The sequence below is a fragment of the Felis catus genome, chromosome D1 (assembly GCF_018350175.1).
Source record: "Felis catus isolate Fca126 chromosome D1, F.catus_Fca126_mat1.0, whole genome shotgun sequence".
In the NCBI taxonomy this organism is placed as follows: domain Eukaryota; kingdom Metazoa; phylum Chordata; class Mammalia; order Carnivora; family Felidae; genus Felis; species Felis catus.
The window spans coordinates 106,683,556-106,704,259 of NC_058377.1; the positions used below are offsets into that span (position 1 = coordinate 106,683,556).

General features: G+C 47.2%; 1 protein-coding gene and 1 long non-coding RNA gene across 2 annotated transcripts; both read right to left on the reverse strand.

The window, feature by feature from the left end:
• Nucleotides 1-1,545: 1,545 nt before the first annotated feature.
• Nucleotides 1,546-19,672, reverse strand: PLAAT5 (phospholipase A and acyltransferase 5). The gene is made up of 6 exons (XM_006937438.5): nucleotides 19,514-19,672; nucleotides 18,782-18,866; nucleotides 16,773-16,881; nucleotides 5,945-6,053; nucleotides 3,650-3,912; nucleotides 1,546-1,817 (listed from the first exon to the last, which is right to left on the reverse strand). Exons 1-6 carry the CDS (start codon nucleotides 19,602-19,604, stop codon nucleotides 1,725-1,727), a joined length of 750 nt encoding a protein of 249 aa, XP_006937500.2. The 5' UTR covers nucleotides 19,605-19,672; the 3' UTR covers nucleotides 1,546-1,724.
• On the reverse strand, nucleotides 7,111-9,647 carry LOC123380640. Its single transcript, XR_006586671.1, has 3 exons — nucleotides 9,029-9,647; nucleotides 8,084-8,284; nucleotides 7,111-7,325 (listed from the first exon to the last, which is right to left on the reverse strand). It is a non-coding gene; the product is annotated as an uncharacterized LOC123380640 (long non-coding RNA).
• Nucleotides 19,673-20,704: the final 1,032 nt, after the last annotated feature.

Here is a 20,704-nt window from a genome sequence, read left to right on the forward strand (position 1 = left end):
TTGACTTATTTTTTTTTAATTTTTTTAATGTTTATTCATTTTTGAGACAGAGAGAGACAGAGCATGAACGGGGGAGGGGCAGAGAGAGAGGGAGACACAGAATCCGAAACAGGCTCCAGGCTCTAAGCTGTCAGCCCAGGGCCCGACGCGGGGCTTGAACTCATGGACCGCGAGATCATGACTTGAGCTGAAGTTGGACGCTTAACCGACTGAGCCACCCAGGTGCCCCTTTACTTATTTATTTTTTACATTTATTTATTTTTGAGACAGAGACAGAGCACAAGTGGGTGAGGGGCAGAGAGAGAGAGAGGAAGACACAGAACTTGAAGCAGCCTCCAGGCTCCGAGCTGTCAGCACAGGGCCCGACGTGGGGCTCGAACTCACAAACCGCGAGATCATGACCCGACCCGAAGTCAGACACCCAACCGACTGAGCCACCCAGGCGTCCCCCTGGTCATAATTTTATTTTATTTTATTTTTTTTTTAATTTTTTTTTCAACGTTTTTTATTTATTTTTGGGACAGAGAGAGACAGAGCATGAACGGGGGAGGGGCAGAGAGAGAGGGAGACACAGAATCAGAAACAGGCTCCAGGCTCTGAGCCATCAGCCCAGAGCCTGACTCGGGTCTCGAACTCACGGACCGCGAGATCGTGACCTGGCTGAAGTTGGACGCTTAACCGACTGCGCCACCCAGGCGCCCCACCCTGGTCATAATTTTAGATCTATCACACCAACAACAGTCGACACACAAAAATCACTCCTTCCCCTCCCTCGTTCACACAGAAGTCCACTGTGTAAATCATTTGAAATATTCATCTGAAATCGGTGAAAATAACAATTTCATATTTCCTGGTAATTGTAAGGTAGAAAAAAAAAAGCAAAGTAAATGGTGATGTTGATTATACTTGAAAGTGTGGGGGGTGGGGGGTGCCTGGGTGTTTCTGTCGGTTAAGCGTCTGCCTTCAGCCCAGGTCATGATCTCACGGTTTCTAAGTTCAAGCCCCGCATCAGGTTCTCTGCCTCTCTCCCCCTCTCTCTGCTCCTACCCCGCTTTCACGCGCAATCTCTCTCAAAAATAAAAACTTTAAAAAGAAGAAAATTAAGGGGGGGGGGCGTGGTTAAACGATGAAGAACAAGGCTGATGTATGATTTTTTTTTAAATCCAAGAAAGATTTTCTCGGATTAAGGCACCGAGGACCCTGAATCGCAAGTCACAAGCTCCCTTAAAATCCTCCTCCCCCTGCACAGCTCTGTGGGTCAGAAAGAGCAGGATTCGCATGAATGCAAAACCCGGAGGCGTTTAGCTCAAGAAAAAGAACTTCTAAAGAGCTCTTCGTTTCTGGGAATGTTCGAGCCGAGGTTTCCGGGATGTGTCAGATGGTATTCAGGCATCACAGACCAGAGTCGGCCTCGGAAACAAGCAAGACCCGTCCCACAGAGAATAAAATGAAACGAGTATATGAAACGATGCCTAGCACGGTGCCTGGCGCCTAGGGGAGGCATAATAAATATTCGGTTCTTCTCACCCCGAGAGTCCACGGATCTATGGTCACATATATTGGATGTATTTCTGGAGGGGTAATTGGATACACTCGAGATTCCTCCAGAAGCTCCCGATTTTCTCGGGAGGAGCTCTGGCGAGAGAAGGCAAGGGGAGGAAAGGGGCTGTGATTGTCCTTGCTGGTGGCAGCCGTTCTTCCTCTGCCTGGAATTTCCAGCACCTTCAGGCGGGGCCAGGCTTGGGCCGTATGCTGTCCACCACAGCTGAAATAACCACACCGGCAGCTTTGGCTCCTTTCATCAGGGCGTGTTCCACCTGCAGAGCAGAGGGGTTCACACTCAGAGGCTTGTGCCCCGCCCTACCCCTACGCCTCACCCCTCCCCTTCAGGAACCGGGCTGCCGGGAGTCTTTTTCTAGAGGAGGAAGCGACCTGGCTGGCCTATATTTCCAAAGATTCGAGAGAGGTCAGGATGGCCCGGGATGGACAGCCGAGGCAGATGCTCTCCCTTTCCCCCACGGGCATCCACGGCTCCTGGCCCCCTTCTTCCCTCGGAGTCCATTCGGCTCAGGGTCTGCCTCCAGTGTAGGGCTCAGAGGCAAAGGATCTCAGAGCGGCACAGCCACAGGGGCCCTCATTCCACATACAGGGAATCTGAGAGCCACGGAGGGGGGACTCGCTTGGACGAAACTCACTGGGACAAAGTCACGAAGTGAATTAGTGTCTAAGCTTGGCCCACACTCCAGAGAAAGGCCCCCTATAATCCATCTGATCCTTGGGGGTCTTCTTGTCACGTACACACGCTCAGGGGACAGGCGATCCTTCACACCGGAACCCCCAAGCCCTCGGCCCTGGAGTGAGGCCTCCCAAGAACCGTGTACGGGCCACGAGTGGACAGAGTACAAAGGGGGAAGGTGCACAAAGTAGAGGGGGCAGGGGCGGGGGCTGGGTGACCCGCTCACGCTCAGCAATAGTAGACAGACTGGGATTTGAGCCCCGCAGCCGGAGAGAACATAAAAAAACATAGGGAAAAAAAGCAGAAAAATCACGTCCTACCTTTCACTCTTGGTATTTTTTTTTTCCTTCTCACAATTAATCTTTATTTTTACTTATTTAGTTTTTAAGTCCTGACTTCTTAATCTATGAAAAAGGGGATGACAAATACGTCCTCCACTCATCTCAGGGGGTTTTAGTAAGGACCGGATACAAACAAGGGCCGCTCAAGTTGTCACAGATATTCAGGTTTTCAAAGCTCTTGAACACGTGGGCTGTGCCTGGTTGGATTTACTTCCACTCTGTGTGGTGGGAAGTCAGAAACCCAGACACAGCCCCGGCTGGCCAGGCAGGTTAAGCGGGCGAAACCGGAAGGTGGCATACCTGACCCCCGCCACACACACCCCGTCGAAAGAGGCAGACACGCTTGGCCCCACAGAGTGTTGGCAAGCAGGGATACGCACCCGGCGGCCTGATCAATTAGTTGTTCTAGGGAGGCTGTGAATCCAGATCCTTTTATATAAAATCTCTACGTGGTTAAATGCTGTTTGGGGCACCTGAGGGGCTCAGTCAGTTACGCGTCCGACTTCGACTCAGGTCATGATCTCACAGTTTTGTGAGTTCGAGCCCCGCGTCAGGTTCTGTGCTGACAGCACGGAGCCTGGAGCCTGCTTCTCTCTCTCTGCCCCTCCCCTGCTCACACACACTCTCTCTCTCTCTCTCTCTCTCAAAAATAAATAAACATTAAAAAAAATGCTGGCAAGTCATTCAAATTAAAAAAAAGAAACTACTACTCGTCCAGGCAAAACACGTCTGCGGGCCACATGTCGCCGCTAGTTTGCAGCTTTAACAATAAAGTATGGACCTCGGTTCATCCCCATCCTGTAAAAGAACAAACAGTCTCAGAAAGGAAAATGGTTTGACCAAGGAGACACACGGCCAAGCTGGGACTCGGCCCAGGGCCCTTGCTCTACAGTCCTCCGTGGGTTCCTAGCAGTGAAAATACCTCCTGAACCGTAAAGCCCCGTAGAAGCAGAAGCCCAGTAGTGCAACAAAGAATACGAAACCACCGCGCACCGTTCCGACCAGTGACTGGGACGACAAGGCCCCAGGAGAGCCGAGCAAGCAGCCACCGGCGGAGCCAAAGGCACCCTACCTGCTGGCTCCTGGGCACACCGTATCTGAGGTTGTTGACGAAGTGCTCACAGTTCCCATCAATCAGGCTGTACTGCACCATCTTGTTGATCATCTTCTTCGTGCGCCGGACGATCTTGTCCACGGGCAGGGGCAGGTACGTCCCATCCAGCTTGTTGTTGATCTTCCAAGAGCAGCCGTGCAGCACGTCCTCCAGGCGACTGTATTTCACCACGGCCCGGTTGCTGAAGATGGAACTGATACTGCCGGCCTCAAATTCCTCACCTAGAGAGAGACCCAGATGAACACAAGCTGGAAACCTGCAAGGGACAGCTGGGGGGGGAGGGGGCGCAGGGGCGGGGGTGTGCAGAGCACTGGCTCTGGCCAAGATGTTGGTCAAGCTGCTTCCCTCCGAGGCCTCGGCTTCACCATCTATAAAAAGCATGGCAGGGGGCGCCTGGGTGGCTCAGTCGGTTAAGCATCCGACTCTTGGATCTTACAGTTCGTGAGTTCGAGCCCCGCCTGGGGCTCTGTACTCTGTGCAGAGCCTGCTTGGGATTCTCTCTCTCTCTCTCTCTCTCTCTCTCTCTCTTTCTGCCCCTCCCTCGCTCATGTTCTGTCTCTCAAAATAAAGAAATATGCTTAAACAAAAATCAAAAGGCACGGAAGAGGATGGGAGTCAGATGAAAGGAGTTGCCCGGGACCAACTTGCCCATGAAGACTTTTACCCTGCACCGCACTCCCCACCGTCAACCCCCGCAGCAATCTCTCTCTCTTGTAAAACTCCAAAAGAACCTTATGTCACAGCCCCAGACTCCATCCTGTGTTGCACTGACCTGACAGAGTCCTAAGAGTTTTGAGTCTGGCTTTCCTAACTAGACTTCAGCATCTTTGCAAACGTGCGCTAAGCACCCTTACAGGTAAGGGTCAGCTCCCGGGTGTGGGGCTCCGTGACCTGCCTCCCTCTGCAGCCACCGCTGGGCACAGGGGAGCCCAAGCAGACAGGCCTCTCGCTGCTACCCCACTCAGCTTCCAGCCAGAACCACGATGCCTTTCTCTCCACTCAAACACCGGGATTTGGAAACAGCATTCCACGGATTCGAAAAGAGAAACATTTGAAAGGGGTTATGTTATCATATTCAGTCCTTAGAGGACACAGATGCTCAGAGAGGGTCAAGCACCTGCCCAGAACCAGGACGGTCGCAATCTAAAACCAAGACTGTGTTTCTGCCGAGCCCATATGGATAGGCCAAGGTGGGTACCCTCCTCCTCTGAAAGTTGTCTGAGAACAAGAAGCGTCCCTTGTTCTGTCCTTCCGTATTAGAAGACTCTCTGTTGATTTTACAAGAGCTGGCAGCAGGGAATTCAGCTCTGAGGAGCAGAATTCATTTTCAGAGGAAGATCTGACGGGGAGGGTGGGGACGTGACTGTTAGCGACCTCTCTGGTTATACAAGGCGGAGGCTCCCGGACTCAGTCTGGGAAGGAAAGATGGAGGAAACTGTAACGGGGAGCATTTTTTACCTTGTCCGGGTGTAGGCGGGGCATGGGAGAGGGGCTCTGCCCTGCTGGAAGGTCCCAGCAGGTGAGAGGCTGGGCCCAAGGCGGAGGACGGAGCCCCAGGCAGTGAGAGCCGTGAGCCGTCCCAGTGCCCTTCTGTAATTCCATCCTGAACGGGCAGTCCTCACACAGGATGCAAAATTCCAAAGGCAACAAAGAATATGCATATTCTCCAGCTCCTCCAGGGCCCTTGCCCCAGGCGACCAGTTAACTGAGTCAGTTTCCTATTCTGTTCTGTCAGTTTCCCCGCTTCCTCCCATCAGGTCTCCACTCAAGTTTTAATCAGCTGCCAGTTTCATCTCAGCCTTTGTGGGAGGCAATGTTGACAAATGAAAGAACAGCTGGGTCCACAACGAGGCCCAGAAGCCCCGGACAGGTAGAAAGCGCAGGGAGTCGAGGGCGGGCGGAGGGGCCCAAGCGATCAGGGAGCCGGAAGCAGCATTTGGGGACGATCGGAACCTGTAAGCATCTGCACTCCTCCCGGGGAACCCTCAGAAATATGAGGAAGGGGGACTGAGGTTCAGGGAACAGGGGGACACTTTCTGACTTTCCATCTCCCTTAGGGCTGGACACTCAGTGGGTTTTGGTAGACAAGAGATCAGGCTCCATCACCCAGTTCAATTAAGGCCCGGTAATGCTTCGAGAATTCTACGGCTAATGAAAGGCAGCAGCCGAGGAACATGATAACTAACTGTATTTCTCTTCACTCCGCTAACTTCAATATCAATATCAACATGTCAGTAGAGTATCCACTCTTACTCGGGGGAGCCAGATGGACCACACAGTCGTCTTCCACGTAGATGGCCCAGTGCTCATAGCCGATGCGAAAAATCTCAATCAGGTCTCCAGGTCTGGGTCTTGGTTTGCTCTGTGACGGAAGAAATAAGATCGAAGAAAGAAACTGCACGTGCCCAAGGACCCGGTTTGGAGAGCAGCTACCGCTCAGCCTAAAGCCACCAGATTCCATCGCTTTACAGAAATCCCGGCGGCAAGAAGCTCTCTCCACACACGGGACCAAAGGACCCACCCCCCCTCCTGCTGTCACCCTCGTTATGAAAGCCACAGAGGCTAACTGTGCCAGCTATCAATGTATTGCCCCTTGGTTCCAAATGCACCCTCCAGATGAGTTCTGCGATACGTTCCACTTTTCTCCCTGAAAATGAGCACTGTGGAAGGGGTTCTCCTGCAGGGGCGGGGGTGGGGGGATGGTGAGGAGGGTGATGGTCAGTAGTGTGGGTGTGAGGACTTCTAGTGGAGCTCTGCCTGAGCCGGATCCCTCCGACCCCATCACCTTGCAGCCTTGGCCTGGCAATAACCCTTCTGGGGCCCTTTTGATGGAGACATCAGTGCCCAGACACTTCCTGCACCTGCTGATGTCCTGATTTCCTCTACAGGTGGCCACGTGGACCACCTGTGGTCCAAAGGGTCCTCCCCTCCCCTGCATGCCAGCTCCCCACACACACTCCAAAGGGTTGCATTTGCCCAGCAGTCGCGGTGCCGTCCCAGCCTGGCCAAACCAAACTTCTCTGCTCACCTCTCTAACCGAGTCTCAATCCCTCCCAAGTCTGTCCTTCCTTGAGTTTTCTCCCTCAGCCCTGGGAGAACCATACTGAGTTTCTTCATATCTTTTTTTTTTTTTTTTTAATTTATTTTTGGGACAGAGAGAGACAGAGCATGAACGGGGGAGGGGCAGAGAGAGAGGGAGACACAGAATCGGAAACAGGCTCCAGGCTCTGAGCCATCAGCCCAGAGCCCGACGCGGGGCTCGAACTCACGGACCGCGAGATCGTGACCTGGCTGAAGTCGGACGCCCAACCGACTGCGCCACCCAGGCGCCCCCATATCTTTTTTTTTTAATGTCTATTTATTTTTGAGAGAGAAAGAAAGAGAGAGAACGAGTGGGGGAGGGGCGGGGGGGGGGGAATCCAAAGCAGGCTCCATTGCTGATAGCAGAGAGCCTGATGGAGGGCTCTGACTCACCAACCATGAGATCGTGACCTGAGCCGAAGTCAGATGCTTAACCGACTGAGCCACCCAGGCGCCCCAAGTTTCTTCATATCCTGTAGTTACTCTTACGTAGTTTAATAATTCTTTATAGTAAATCTCCCCGTTTAACCTACTGTGTGTTTCCATCTCTTGACTGGACGCAGAAAAAGAGAAAGGAAGGAAGGGAGGGAGGGAGGGAGGGAGGAAGGGAGGGAGGAAGGAAGGAAGGAAGGAAGGAAGGAAGGAAGGAAGGAAGGAAGGAAGGAACAGAAAGAAAGAAAAAGAAAGAAACTCTCATATCCTTCCTATCCCATATCCCTCCTTCTGTAATGTGCGTCCCTCCCAAACTATCCCTGTTTGTCCTGGGAAGAAGGTCTGTTCCCTGATTCCTCCCCCAGAAAGGAAGGTCAGAGCCAGTTTAGACAATCAAACCACCCCCACTGAGCCATCAACTTTACCATGGCTTGTCATTTACGCCAACTTTACAACAATTTGCCCACATAGCCTAACTTCCTCAAGGTTATAGCTCACCTCCCCGTTCCCAGCTCTATTTCCCTGGCGAAGGACAGCCATTCGCCTGGGCCAAACCTCCTGGAAGTAAAAGGGGGGTGGGAGGGGGTTCACCTGTTTCTTTTCCAAGTTACAAATTCACAAAGTTTGCTTAACCATCACCACCATCCAAGTGAGAACGTGGATTGTCCTAAACATCCGAAGAGATTTCTCGTGCCTGTGTCGACCTTCCCATCTCCTAACCCCAGCCCCGGGCAACCCTGGGTCCATCAGCCCGTCATTCACCTTGATTTTGCTAACTGCCTTTTCTGGGTACAAGGATAAGACCACATTATTTCTGTCCTTCATTAATATGGTGTATGACATTAATTTATTTGAGGGTGTTATATCCAACTTGCACACCTGGGATAAATCTCAGTTACGGTGTATATCCTCTTTCTGTGTTGACGAATTCAGTCTGCTGGTATTCTGTTGAGGATTTTGACATCTATATTCACAAGAGGTATTAGTCAGTGGTTCTTTTCTTTGGGGAAGAGGAGGGGATTTTAGAATTTTCAGGAGTTTTCTTTTGTTCCTTCACACTCTTCACCTGCAGTATTATCACTGGATAGGGGTAGTAAGGTCAAAACTTGAATGTGATTCACAACAGACTCAATAGTCAACAAGAATTACCACCCCCTTGCTAGATTTTCTCTAAGAAATCACTAAATTGATTTTATTGAGCTTTGGGTCTCCACCTTGGTTGCACATGAAAATGACCTGGGGAACCTTTAAAAATTAAGACTCTGGGGCGCCTGGGTGGCTCCGTCGGTTAAGCGTCTGGCTTCGGCTCAGGTCATGATCTCATGGTTCGTGGGTTCAAGCCCCGCATCGGGGCTGACAGCTCAGAGCCTGGAGCCTGCTTCGGATTCTGTGTCTCCCTCTCTGTCTGCTCCTTCCCCACGTACACACACTCTCTCTCTCAAAAATAAATAAACATTAAAAAAATAAAAAGTAAGACTGATCTGGAGTATGGCCTGGGGACTAGAGTTTTAAGCGCTCCCCAGGTGACTCTAATCGCAGCCAGTGTTATAGCTACATTGGAGGCTTTTCCAAAGTCTTGTCCTTCCTTTTCCCTGTACTTTATCCTCCCCAGCATTTCATGGACCTCATAGAACCATCTATAGCCTCCGGGACAAACCTCCAGTCCCAAGTGATGTTCCAATCTCCAATTCCAGATTAGGGTCTCTGTGCCCTCTCTCTCTCTTTGGAGTCAGATGTTACTTCAAAACGTTCCATCCACCTGCCTTTTATTCCCTTTGCAGAGACCGGCAACCCAGCTCTGACCCTCCTCCCAGAATTAGTCACCTGCTGAGAAAAACCGGTATTTTGTAAGGCCCCGGGATAATGTTTCTGAAAGTTTTATCAATCTGACAGATGTGGTAGGGCAGTGGGTCGAGGGTTTGTTCCTGCCTGCAAGAGCAAAATCATAAGGTAAGAGCAAGAATTTGAACTCCTAGGAGTAAAAAGGTGAAGCCTTGGGACCTTTTCTAGAATGCATGGACTCTCAGGTCAACCCCTGACCAGGTATTAGAGCGGATGTGGAAAGCCAGCGGCGTAAGAAAATCCTCAAGACACAAATATTAGGAATTCCACTTTAGGCTCTGACCCTGACCCCCCGACAACATCTCAGAAATAAAACCCAGAGCCGGACTCTCTAAAACGGGGGAAGTGAATGAAACCATGTATCAATGATATACAAAGTCTCCTACAAGGACCCATGATAATGTTGCTTATCACATTGTAATGTAAGCCTTATCTACTTCCTGTTTCCCCACACAGTCTGTGAGGGCCTTGAGGGCAAGGATCCTTCCAGATCTCTGCTAAATAAAAAAAAAGGGGGGGGTGGGGGGCCTGGGTGGCTTAGTCAGTTAAGCGTCTGACTTCGACTTAGGTCATGATCTCGCGGTCCATGAGTTCGAGCCCCGCATCGGGCTCTGTGCTGACAGCTCAGAGCCTGGAGCCTGTTTCAGATTCTGTGTCTCCCTCTCTCTCTGACCCTCTCCCGTTCATGCTCTGTCTCTCTGTCTCAAAAATAAATAAACGTTAAAAAAAAAATTTTTTTTTTAAATGTAGCCAAGGAAACTTCGATAGTCCTTATTTCACTGCTATTAAGTAAAATCCTATTCATCTCTTACTACATTTTTGCCAGTAACATTGAGTCCTACAGACCTGCTTTTTGCTTATAGTGTTATCAAATGAGATTCCAGAGCCTACCCTTAAAAATGCAAGATTGTGGGGCGCCTGGGTGGCTCAGTTGGTTAAGTGCCCAACTTCAGCTCAGGTCATGATCTCACAGCTTGTGAGTTCAAGCCCCACATCGGGCTATGTGCTGACAGCTCGAAGCCTGGAGCCTGCTTCTGATTCTGTGTCTCCCTCTCTCTCTCTCTGCCCCTCCCCTGCTCATGCTCTGTCTCTCTCTGTCTCAAAAATAAATAAAAAAAATTTTAAAAAATAAAAAATTAAATAAATACAAAAAAAATAATAAAAATAAAAACAATCTTCTAAAATGTCGAAGGTGATGTCCTCCCCGCAGCTAGAAGGGCAACAGCAACTTCCCGCATCATAAAGCTTGCTAAAGAGTCTGACTTGGTAAAGTACTAAGCTGAAAACACTTACAAAAATATCAACCTTGTTATATATTGTGCAATATGGGGGCTTCGTGAACATTTATGACTGCTACCTACTTGCTCTGCTCTGTTAAGCTAAGTCAGTCCTTTGAGCACCATTTGAACAAAATGGTCTTGAAACATTCTGGAAGTTGGCATAGTGTCTTGTCAAAATACCCTTCAAGGAGAAATGGAAATTCTTATTGGTGGCTGGACTTGATCATCCATTGGCCTGGTAATAATGTTCTAATCATCGACAATGCTACATTCCTGAACAATATAACTAAGACCAACTCGATTGGCACTTTCCTCTTCTTTCATGGAATCAATTGACCCTATCCTCTTCTATCACATAATGAGAAATAAAAACCTTTGACCGTCAGGATCATTATTTGACTAAAGAGGTCAAAAGCCTCACCTCCTTTAAGCGAGTACAATGCAGAGGGTCTTAATGAACCCACGGTAACTGGGATAGTCAACTTCTGCAGCCAACTCTCAGCACCTAGAATCATATCACACTAAAACCACCTCTAGAAGATACCTTCAAAAACACTGGGTCCAATCTCTTCATGTTTTTCTTGTAACTTCAATTCTTTTCAAAGGCAGCTGACTGGGGGCGCCCGGGTGGCTCAGTCGGTTGAGCATCCGACTTTGACTCAGGTCATGATCTCGCAGTTTGTGGGTTCGAACCCCCCCATCGGACTCTGTGCTGACAGCTCAGAGCCTGGAGCCTGTTTCTGAGTCTGTGTCACCCTCTCTCTATGCCCCTCCTCCCCTTGCACTCTGTCTCTCTCTCTCTCTCTCTCTCCTTCAAAAATAAATAAACGTTTAAAAAAAACTGTAATTTAAAATAAAAGGTAACTTACATCCAAGAGAACTGAAAACCTATGTCCACACTTGTACATGAATGTTCGTAGCAGCGATATTCACAATGGCCAAAAGATGGAAACAACCTAAATGTCCATCAACTGATGGATGGCTAAACAAAACGTGGTCTATACAAACAATGGAATATTATTCACCAATAAACATGAATGAAGGGCCGCTACATGTTACAACATGGACAAACCTCATAAACGTTAAGTCAAAGAAGCCAGACACAAAAAACCACATATGAATTTCAGAATAGGTCAATCCATAGAGACAAAAAGTAGGGTTCCCAGGTACTAGGACAGGGGGAAACTGGGAAGTGACTGGTAATGGGCAGAGAGGTTTTTGAGAGTATTGAGAAAGTTCTAAGATTTTTTTAGTGACAATGGCTACACAACTCTGAATGTAGTAAAAACCTGTGCATTATAATTATACACTTTAAAAGGGTAAAGTTTGGGGCACCTGGGTGGCTCAGTCAGTTAAGCGTCCGACTTTGGCTCAGGTCATAATCTCAGGGTTTGTGAGTTCTAGCCCCACGTCGGGCTCTTTGCTGTCAGTGCAGAGCCGCTTCAGATCCTTGGTCCCCCTCTCTCTCTGCCCCTCCCCTGCTCGTGTTCTCTTTCTCAAAAATAAATAAACATAAAAAAAAAAAAAAAAAAAAAACCAAGGTAGAGACTGTTAGATTGGATTAAAAAGCAAAACCCAACTCCATGCTGCGTACAAGAAACATATTTGAAATATAAATGCATAAATAGGTTACAAGCAAAAGCAAGAAAATTTTATGCTATGCTAGCACTAATTGAAAGGAAGTTATACTGGGGCGCCTGGGTGGCTCAGTTGGTTGAGAGTCCGACTTTGGCTCAGGTCATGATCTCATGGTTCGTGGGTTCGAGCCCCGCATCAGGCTCTCTGCTGTCAGCTCAGAGCCTGGAGCCTGCTTCGAATTCTGTGTCTCCCTCTCTCTCTGCTCCTCCCCCACTCGTGCTCAGTCCCTCTCTCTCTCTCTCTCTCTCTCTCTCAGAAATAAAAACATAAAAAAATAAATAAAAAATAAAAAATAAACATAAATAAAAAAAGAAAGGAAGCTAGAGTGGCTTACTATCAGACAAAGTAGATTTCAAAGCAAAGAATATTACTAGTGATAAAGAAAGTAATTTCATAATAAGGGAATCAGTTTATCAAGAATAAATAATAACCCTAACTGTCTACATGTCTAATAACAGGCCCCATGATTCATCAAGAATGAACTGATAAAACTGCAAGGAGAAAGAAACAGATCCATAATCATATTCAGAAATTTCATACTCCTCCATGTAATTAATAGAAAAATATCAACATAAGACCTGAATAACACTATGAACCAACTTGACCTAACTGATATTTATAGCATACCCCAACCAATAATAGCAAAATACACAGTCTTCTCAAGAGCTAACAGAACATTTACCAAGATGGACCATATTTCGGGCCATAAAGCAAGTCTCAATAAATTTCAAATGGATTCAAACCATATGAAGTGTGTTAAACGGGGAAGTTTATAGTCATAAATGCCTATAATAGAAAGGAAGAAAGGTCTGAAATCAATGACCTCCACTTCCACCTTAAGACATTAACAAAGAAATGTGAGGGGTGCCTGGGTGGCTCAGTTAGTTAAGCCACCGACTCCTGATTTCAACCCAGGTCATGACCTCATGGTCGAGAGTTTGAACCCCATGTCAGGCTCTGCACTGGGCGTGGAACCGGCTTAAGATTCTCTCTCTCTCCCTCTACCGCTCCCCTACTCACACACACACACACACACACACTCTCTCTCTCTCTGTCTCAAAAAAATAAACAAATAAATAAATAAGAATTGTGAAATAACACCAAAGTAAGGAGAAGAAAGGAAATAACAAATGGGGCAGCAGCAGAGATACAGAAAATAGAAAACAATAAAAGAAAATCAATGAAATCATAAGCGAGGTCTTCGAGAAAACCAATAAAATTGATAAAACTCTAACCAAACTGATTAGAAAAATAAAGAGAAGACGAAAGTTACCAATATCAGGGATGAGAGAGATGACATTATTACACATTCTGCAGATAGTAAATGGGCAGTAAGGGAATATTACAAACAACTTTATGCCCATAAATTTGACAAATTATAAGAACAGCGGAGATTCTTTGAAGACACAAGCCATTAAAGCTCACTCATGAAGAAACAGATCACGTGACCACCCCATATCTACCAAGGGTTTGTAGTTAAAATTCTTGTAGCCTTGTAATTAAAATTCTTCCCACAAAGAAAACTCTAAGCCCAAATGACTTCACTGGTAAATTCTACCAACCATGAAAGGAAGAAATGATATGAATCCTACACAGAATATTGTGAAGTGAGAATACTTCCAAACTCAATCCATAAGGCGAGCATTACCCTAATACAGAACCAGCCAATTACAAGAAAATAAAATCACAGATCAATATCCTTTATGAATATAAATACAAAAATTCTAAGCCAAATTCTATAAATCGAATCAAACAATGTAATAAAAGGATATATCACGGCCATGTGTGGGTTCCCCCCCCCCCCAACCCAGTATTTCAGGGTTGTTAGAACATTTGAGCACCACTCAGTGTAATTCAAACTAAAAAAGGAAAACTGTGATCTCAATAGGTACAGAAAAAGCACTTGTTAAAGTTCAATGTCTATTCCTGATTTAAAAAAAAAAAAAGCTCTCAACAAATTTAAAAAGGGATGAAAAGATCTGATAAAATGGCTCTATGAAAAACCTACAGCTTACATCATGTTAAATGGTAAAGACTGGATGTTTTCCCTTTAAGTTGAAGAATGAGACAAACATCTGCTGGCACCCTGCTATTAAGCATTGTGCTGAAATTCCCAGCTAGTGCAATTGAAGACAAAAAATAAATAAAGGCATCCAGATTAGAAAAGAAAATGCCAAACCGTCTTTATTTGCAGATGATGTGATCACCTATGTAAAAGGTCTATTGGAATCTACCCCCCAAAGAATACTAAAGCAAGTAAGTAAGGTTCAAGGTAAATCTACAAAAGTCAATTGTGGGGGGCTCGGTTGGGTAAGGGTCTGACTCTTGATTTCCGCTCAGGTCATGATCTCATGGTTCATAGGATCGAGCCCCATCCTGGGCTCCATGCTGACAGCACGGAGCCTGCTTGGGATTCTCTCTCTCCCTCTCTCTCTGCCCCTCCCCTGCTCATGCCCTGTCTCACACGCGTGCAGTCTCAAAATGAATAAATAAACTTAAAAAGTATTTCCAATTACTAGCAACAAACGGTCAGAAATTAACATTTTTTTCGGTTTAAATTTTCAAAATTGAAATCTGAAAAAAAATTTTAAGCTTTTTCAGGGGTATCAAAAAATATTAAATACTGACCAAAGATCCGAAAATCTTTCAAAAGAGGTGCTAGATCTGTATGCTGAAATTTATAAACCATTGCTGAGGGAAATGACAGAAATAAATAGCACATCTTGCTCATGGGACAGGAGACTCAATATTGTTAAGACATCAATTCTCTTAAAGGTTTGATGTGATTCCCATCAAAATCTCGGAAGGCTTTCTGTAGAGTCCTCTGTAGTTGGAGGACTAACATTACTTGATTTTAGGAGTTATTATAAAGCTATAGTAATTAAAATAGTACGGTACTAGCCCCACAAAAGACAAGTAGGATCAACAGAACAAAACAGAGAGCTCCAGAAGAGACTTACAGTACATAGATAACTGGGTTTTACGCAGGTACAAAGACAACTCAATGGAGAAAGAATGGTCTTTTCAACAAATGGTGCCAACACAACAGGATATTCATAAGGAAAACAAAACAAAACAAAACTTCAATCTGTACCTCACACCATATAGCTCAATATGTATCAAAGATGTAAATGTAAATGTAAAAAAAAAACAAAACTAAAACTTTAAAATATCTAGGGGTAGCTGAGTAGCTCAGTCGGCTGAGTGTCCAACTCTTGATTTCAGCTCAGGTTGTGATCCTGGAGTGGTGGGATCAGGCCCTGATATTCTCTCTTTCTCCCTCTACCCCACTCCCCTGCTCAAGAGAGAATACTGCAAAGCACGTATCTGATGAAGGGCTTGCACACAGAATTTCTGAAGAACTCCCAAACACACAAACCCAAGGCAAACAATGGGCAAAAGATTTGGACACTTCACCAAGTAGGATATATGTGAATGGCAAATAAACACATGAAAAGATGTGCAATATCATTAGTCACTAGGGAAATACAAATTAAAACCACAATGAGATCCCTACATACTTATTAGGATAGCTAACATTAGACACTAACTATACCAAATGCTGACGAGGACACGGAGGAACTTGAACGTTCACACACTTCTGGTGGGAATGTAAAAAATGGCACAATCAGTTTGGAAAACAGTGAGTTAAACATACATCTACCGTACGATCTAGCCATTTCATTCCTACATATTCACCCAAGAGAAAAGACAGCATATGTCTGTACAATGACTTGTGCACAAATGTCCACAGAAGCTTTATTTGTAAGAGCCAGAGACTGGGAACAGCTCAAATGCCCATCAAAAGGTGAATGAAAAAAAAATGGAATACTACTCAGTAGTAAAAAGGAATCCACTATTAATAACACCCAACAATATGGATACAACTTAATTGTTTTTAATGTCTATTTATATTTGAGAGAGAGACAGTGAGTGAGCGGGGGAAGGGGCAGAGAGAGACAGAGACAGAATCTGAAGAGTTGTCGGCACAAAGCCCGACGGGGGGCTCGAACTCACGAGCCACGAGATCATGACGTGAGCCAAAGTCAGACACTTAACTGACTGAGCCACCCAGGCGCCCCTGGATACAACTTTAAATAATTACATGAAATCATGTGAAAGGAGATGGACAAAAAGGGCATGTACGATATGATTTCCTTTACATAAATGTCTAGAAAATGCGAATTAATATACAGTGACATAAAGCAGATCAGGTGATTCCTGGGGATGCAGGTGAGGGGGGGTGGATTTACAAAGGGAAACAAAGTTTCGTAAGTTATGGAGATGTTCATTATCTTGATTACAGTGATGGTCTCGTGGGTGCACCCATATGTCACAACACATCCAACTCTATATATTCTAAATACGTGCAATTTATTGCATGTCATTTATACCTCAATAAAGTTCAATGAAGAGTTCAACAAAGCTGTGTTTAAAGAATTTTTGAAGGCATATCCAACATCCCAAGTCGCTAGGCAGTTCAACCTACCACACAGTCTAAATAAAGTAAAACACAGTCTGCAGAGAAGCCACAGGCACGTTAAAGATACGCGCTAAGAACTCTTGGGGTGCCTGGGTGGCTCAGTTGGTTAAGCGTCCGACTTCAGCCAGGTCACGATCTCGCGGTCCGTGAGTTCGAGCCCCACGTCAGGCTCTGGGCTGATGGCTCAGAACCTGGAGCCTGTTTCCGATTCTGTGTCTCCCTCTCTCTCTGACCCTCCCCGTTCATGCTCTGTCTCTCTCTGTCTCAGAAATAAACGTTAAAAAATTTTTTTTTTTTTTTTTTTAAGAATTCTTGTGATGCCCACCTCGGCGGCTTGCTTTGCTAAGTTGCTTGCGCTCTCAGGCTTCGGGGTTGAATGTGACTCTGCTCTTTTCTGGTTGGGTGTGGTCTCCAAGTTAACTCCGGGCTCCTCCCTAAATGAATGTTGGGATCACGTTGTTAACAAATCACACTATTTCACAAATACCGGAAATTCTGCATCACTTCAGATGTGCGATTTTAAGATACCTTTCAATTTTCAGATTCTAGGAAACATTTTCCCCAAGGCTTGTTTCTGCGATCACGCATTTAGCTGTCGTACAAAATCACTGCCATTTACTGCTTTTCAGACGATTGTTTAAAATGCTAATGATAGCAATGAGTAGCTCTCAGGATTTTTTTTTAAATTGCTGATAATCTTACTTATCAAAGGGACACTTGCACATAGCTTTAAAAAACTGGTAATAGTACATAATGGCTTCTAATGAAATGCAGTAGAACCCTGCTCCCTCCCTTCTCTCTTCTGGTCCAGCTGTGAGAGGCAAGCCCCTTGAACTTTTGAGCTGTTTCTTCCAACAACTTGCTCCATATTTCTGAGAAATCTCATTAGGCCACAACAGTGTAACTGCAAGTGTCATGAAAGAAATCAGTAGATTTTGTCCCTTAAACAAAATGTTGCAGGAGAGGGCTGAAACCAAAGGGAGGAATAGGCTTTGGGATAGTGTGGTGAAATATATTGGGGTCAAAAAGACACATGGCTGGCTCAGTCGGTAGAGCCTTAGGAGCACGTGACTCCTAATCTCAGGGTTGTGAGTTCAATCCCTACATTGGGTTTGGAGATCACTTCAAAAAAAAAAAAAAAATCTTTGAGGAGCCTGGATGGCTCAGTCAGTTGAGCATCCAACTCTCGGTTTCAGCTCAGGTCATGATCTCACGATCTTGTGAGTTCGAGCCCCGCATCCGATTATGTGCTGACAGTATGGAGCCTGTTTAGGATTCTCTCTTTCCCACCACCCCCCCCCCCCGCTCCTCCCCCACTCACGCTGTCTCTGTCTCTGTCAAATAAATAAATAAATAAATAAATAAATAAATAAATAAATAAACAAACAAACTTTAAAATTTTTTTAAATAAAAATAAAATAAAATCTTTACAAAAAATTTTTAGTATTTATTTTGGAGACAGAGTGTGAGTGGGGGAGGGGCAGAGAGAGAAGGAGACAGAATCTGAAGCAGGCTCTGAGCTGTCAGCACAAAGCCTGATAGGGAGCTCGAACTCACGAACAGTGAGATCATGACCTGAGCCAAAGTTGGGACACTCAACCAACTGAACCACCCAGGTGCCCCCCCCCAAAAATAAAAATCTTAAAAAAAAAAAAAAAAAAAAAGACCTGGGTTTGAATCCTGGCTCTGATATTTGCTGTCCAACCTTGAGCTAGTAAATAAATCTGTCTGAACATCAGTTTGATTATCTATAAAACAGAGAAGAAAGTATTTTTCTCAGAATTCCCAAGAGAGTTAAATGAGCGACCATATGTACACGTCTGGTACATCACCAACCCAAAAAATGGCATTTTCTTGACCTTTCCCTATGCTTCACCCCTTCTCCAAAGTATAGTGTATGGGAGTGGACAGAACCCCTCCTTTTCAACACAGCTCTTTGGGGAACTTTTAGACCCTTAAAATCTTCAAAAGAAGCAAACTGTGTTTTCAATTAAAGTGAATTAAGGAAATTTGCAAGAAGATTTCATCATTCATTAGTGAGACCAACTGGCCACATTGTAAGCGTTCTTCTAAAGCGATTCTGTCCTCAGGGCTCTGGGCAAGACATTGTGACTAGAACTGCCGCAAGGCAGGTCCTGTCAGTGGCCCCAAGCCCTGGTCACAATCTGGTTATTATTAGGAGCACGCGAGCCTTTGAGCCTTCCGTTTACTGGTTAATGGTAGGCTGGTGCCTCTGAAAACCATCTCCGGAATTATAAGAGCTGCCGTCAAAGTCAGTTCTTCAAAAGGCTCTCCCCACCCTAAAAGCCAGTCCCTCCATAGGGTGACTCTTACCCCTCCTGGACGCTTCTGTCCAGTTCTGAGGTTCCCTGCTGCAGGTGCTTGGGAGAGAGCTGGACCAACGCTTGAGAGGATATTTCTAAGGGGGAGAGGGGAGGGAAGATGCTATTTAAACCACAACTGCCTCCTACAGACCGTGAAATCTGTGAAGGGAGAGTTGGAGGCAGCGCCTCGGACATCTCTGTGAAGGTGGCTCCGAGCTCCAGCCTGGCCTGGTCAGCCCTCAGTCAATTTGGGGGGTAAACGAAGGGGGCTGTGGGACTAGGTGCTGGAGAGGTCTCGGCTCCTCCGGTTAGGAAAGACTTTGGAACTCTCCGGGATAGAATGGGGAAGAAGGTGGAGGGAGAGCCCAGAAATCCCGGGACTAAACCCGGCAGCAGAAGCTTCTGAGGAGCTAGAATCCTAGAGCCGTTCTCAACTCCGCCTGCCCGGGACTGCCACCCCGCTAGCCCTTCCGCCCCCAAACAGAGTCGCAGGGCTCGCTCTGATGAAATGAACATCAAACGCTCCCTCCCGAGCGTGCACTCGTTCCGGTTAACCCGCATTTCGCGCCATCAACACGTAGCTACGAGAAGGGGCCTGGAAGACAACTCTGGTGACTTCTCGGGGCGGGGGTCCGAGAACCTCCCAGTAGGGCCTCCAGGCCGGGGCGCGGCGGCTCGGTGGGGAGGGGCCCGGTTGCAGCGGCGGCGCCCGGGCCGACGGGGTCACGGCTGGGCCCCGTACTTGCGGCTCCAGACGCGGGTTTGGGGCGGGGCCCCGGGGAGCGGGAGAGGCGGAGCCTGCTCTTCCCGGGGGCGGCCGGGCTCAGGCCCATCCCGCGGCTGCGGCTCGGCGCCGGCGCGGCCCAGGCGGCTCTGCCCCAGGTCGGCGGAGCCGCGGACGGAAGGGCGCGAATCCCGGAACGCGGGGCGCGCGGCCAACGGCGGGGGCGCGCGGGGCGCTGCGCGCACCGCCGAGGGAACAGAGAGGGCGCGAACGCGGGCGCTTGGAGGCCCGGGAAAGGCGGGGGAGGGCGGCGGCGGAGGTCATCCGTGGGGCGGAAGGCCACGCGGGCCAGTAGGCACGGAGGCGGGGGTGTGCTATCCGACGTCGCTGCAGAAGCCAGACGTTAAGGAGCGACAAATGCATTGAGGCCAGATTAGGAGGGCCTGGGGGAGGCACGCTCAGGAGTTAACATCTTGAGGGATCCAAGGTTTTTAAATTATTTGCATGACTTAAATTATATATTTTGTAATTAATTGCATATAATATGTAATATACACAAAACGTATGGAATGCACGTAATTGTGAAAACGTGATAATAAAATCACTCCCCGTGAATACACCTGCCTACTTAAGAAGGGGAACACGCCTAGCACCGAGAGGCTAGGTCCTGTGTGTTCCTCCCTTATCCCATCTCCCTGCCGCCCTCCGCCAGAGGTATCCTCTGCTCACTCTTGTGTCTATCATGCCCTTGCTTTTTTTCTTTTTTTTTTCTTTCTTTCTTTTTTTTTTTTTAATCTTTTAATGTTTATTTATTTCCGAGAGAGAGAGAGAAAGAGAGCGAGGGAGGGGCAGAGAAAGAGGGAGACACAGAATCGGAAGCAGGCTCCAGGCTCTGAGCTGTCAGCACAGAGCCCGACTCCGGGCTTGAACCCACAAGCCGTGAGATCATGACCTGAGCCGAAGTCGCACACTTCACCGACTGAGCCACCCGGGTGGCCCTATACCCTTGCTTTTTAAAATTGCTTTTTAGGGGGGGGAAGCGGCAAGATGGCGGCGTAGGAGGACTCTGGGCTCACCGCGCGTCCTGCTGATCACTTAGATTCCACCTACACCTGCCTAAATAACCCAGAAAACCGCCAGAGGATTAGCAGAACGGAGTCGCCGGAGCCAAACGCAGACGAGAGGCCCACGGAAGAGGGTAGGAAGGGC

What these genes read in the sequence shown, in the direction of transcription:
- PLAAT5 (XM_006937438.5), bottom strand. Translation starts at nt 19,604, where the DNA reads ATGGGCCTGAGCCCGGCCGCCCCCGGGAAGAGCAGGCTCCGCCTCTCC. An exon ending in GACAGAAGCGTCCAGGAGGG is followed by an intron (nt 16,882 to 18,781) that starts GTAAGAGTCACC and finishes ACATTCATTTAG; the next exon opens with GGAGGAGCCCGGAGTTAACT. An exon ending in TAGCAAAGCAAGCCGCCGAG is followed by an intron (nt 6,054 to 16,772) that starts GTGGGCATCACA and finishes CTTCCGTCACAG; the next exon opens with AGCAAACCAAGACCCAGACC.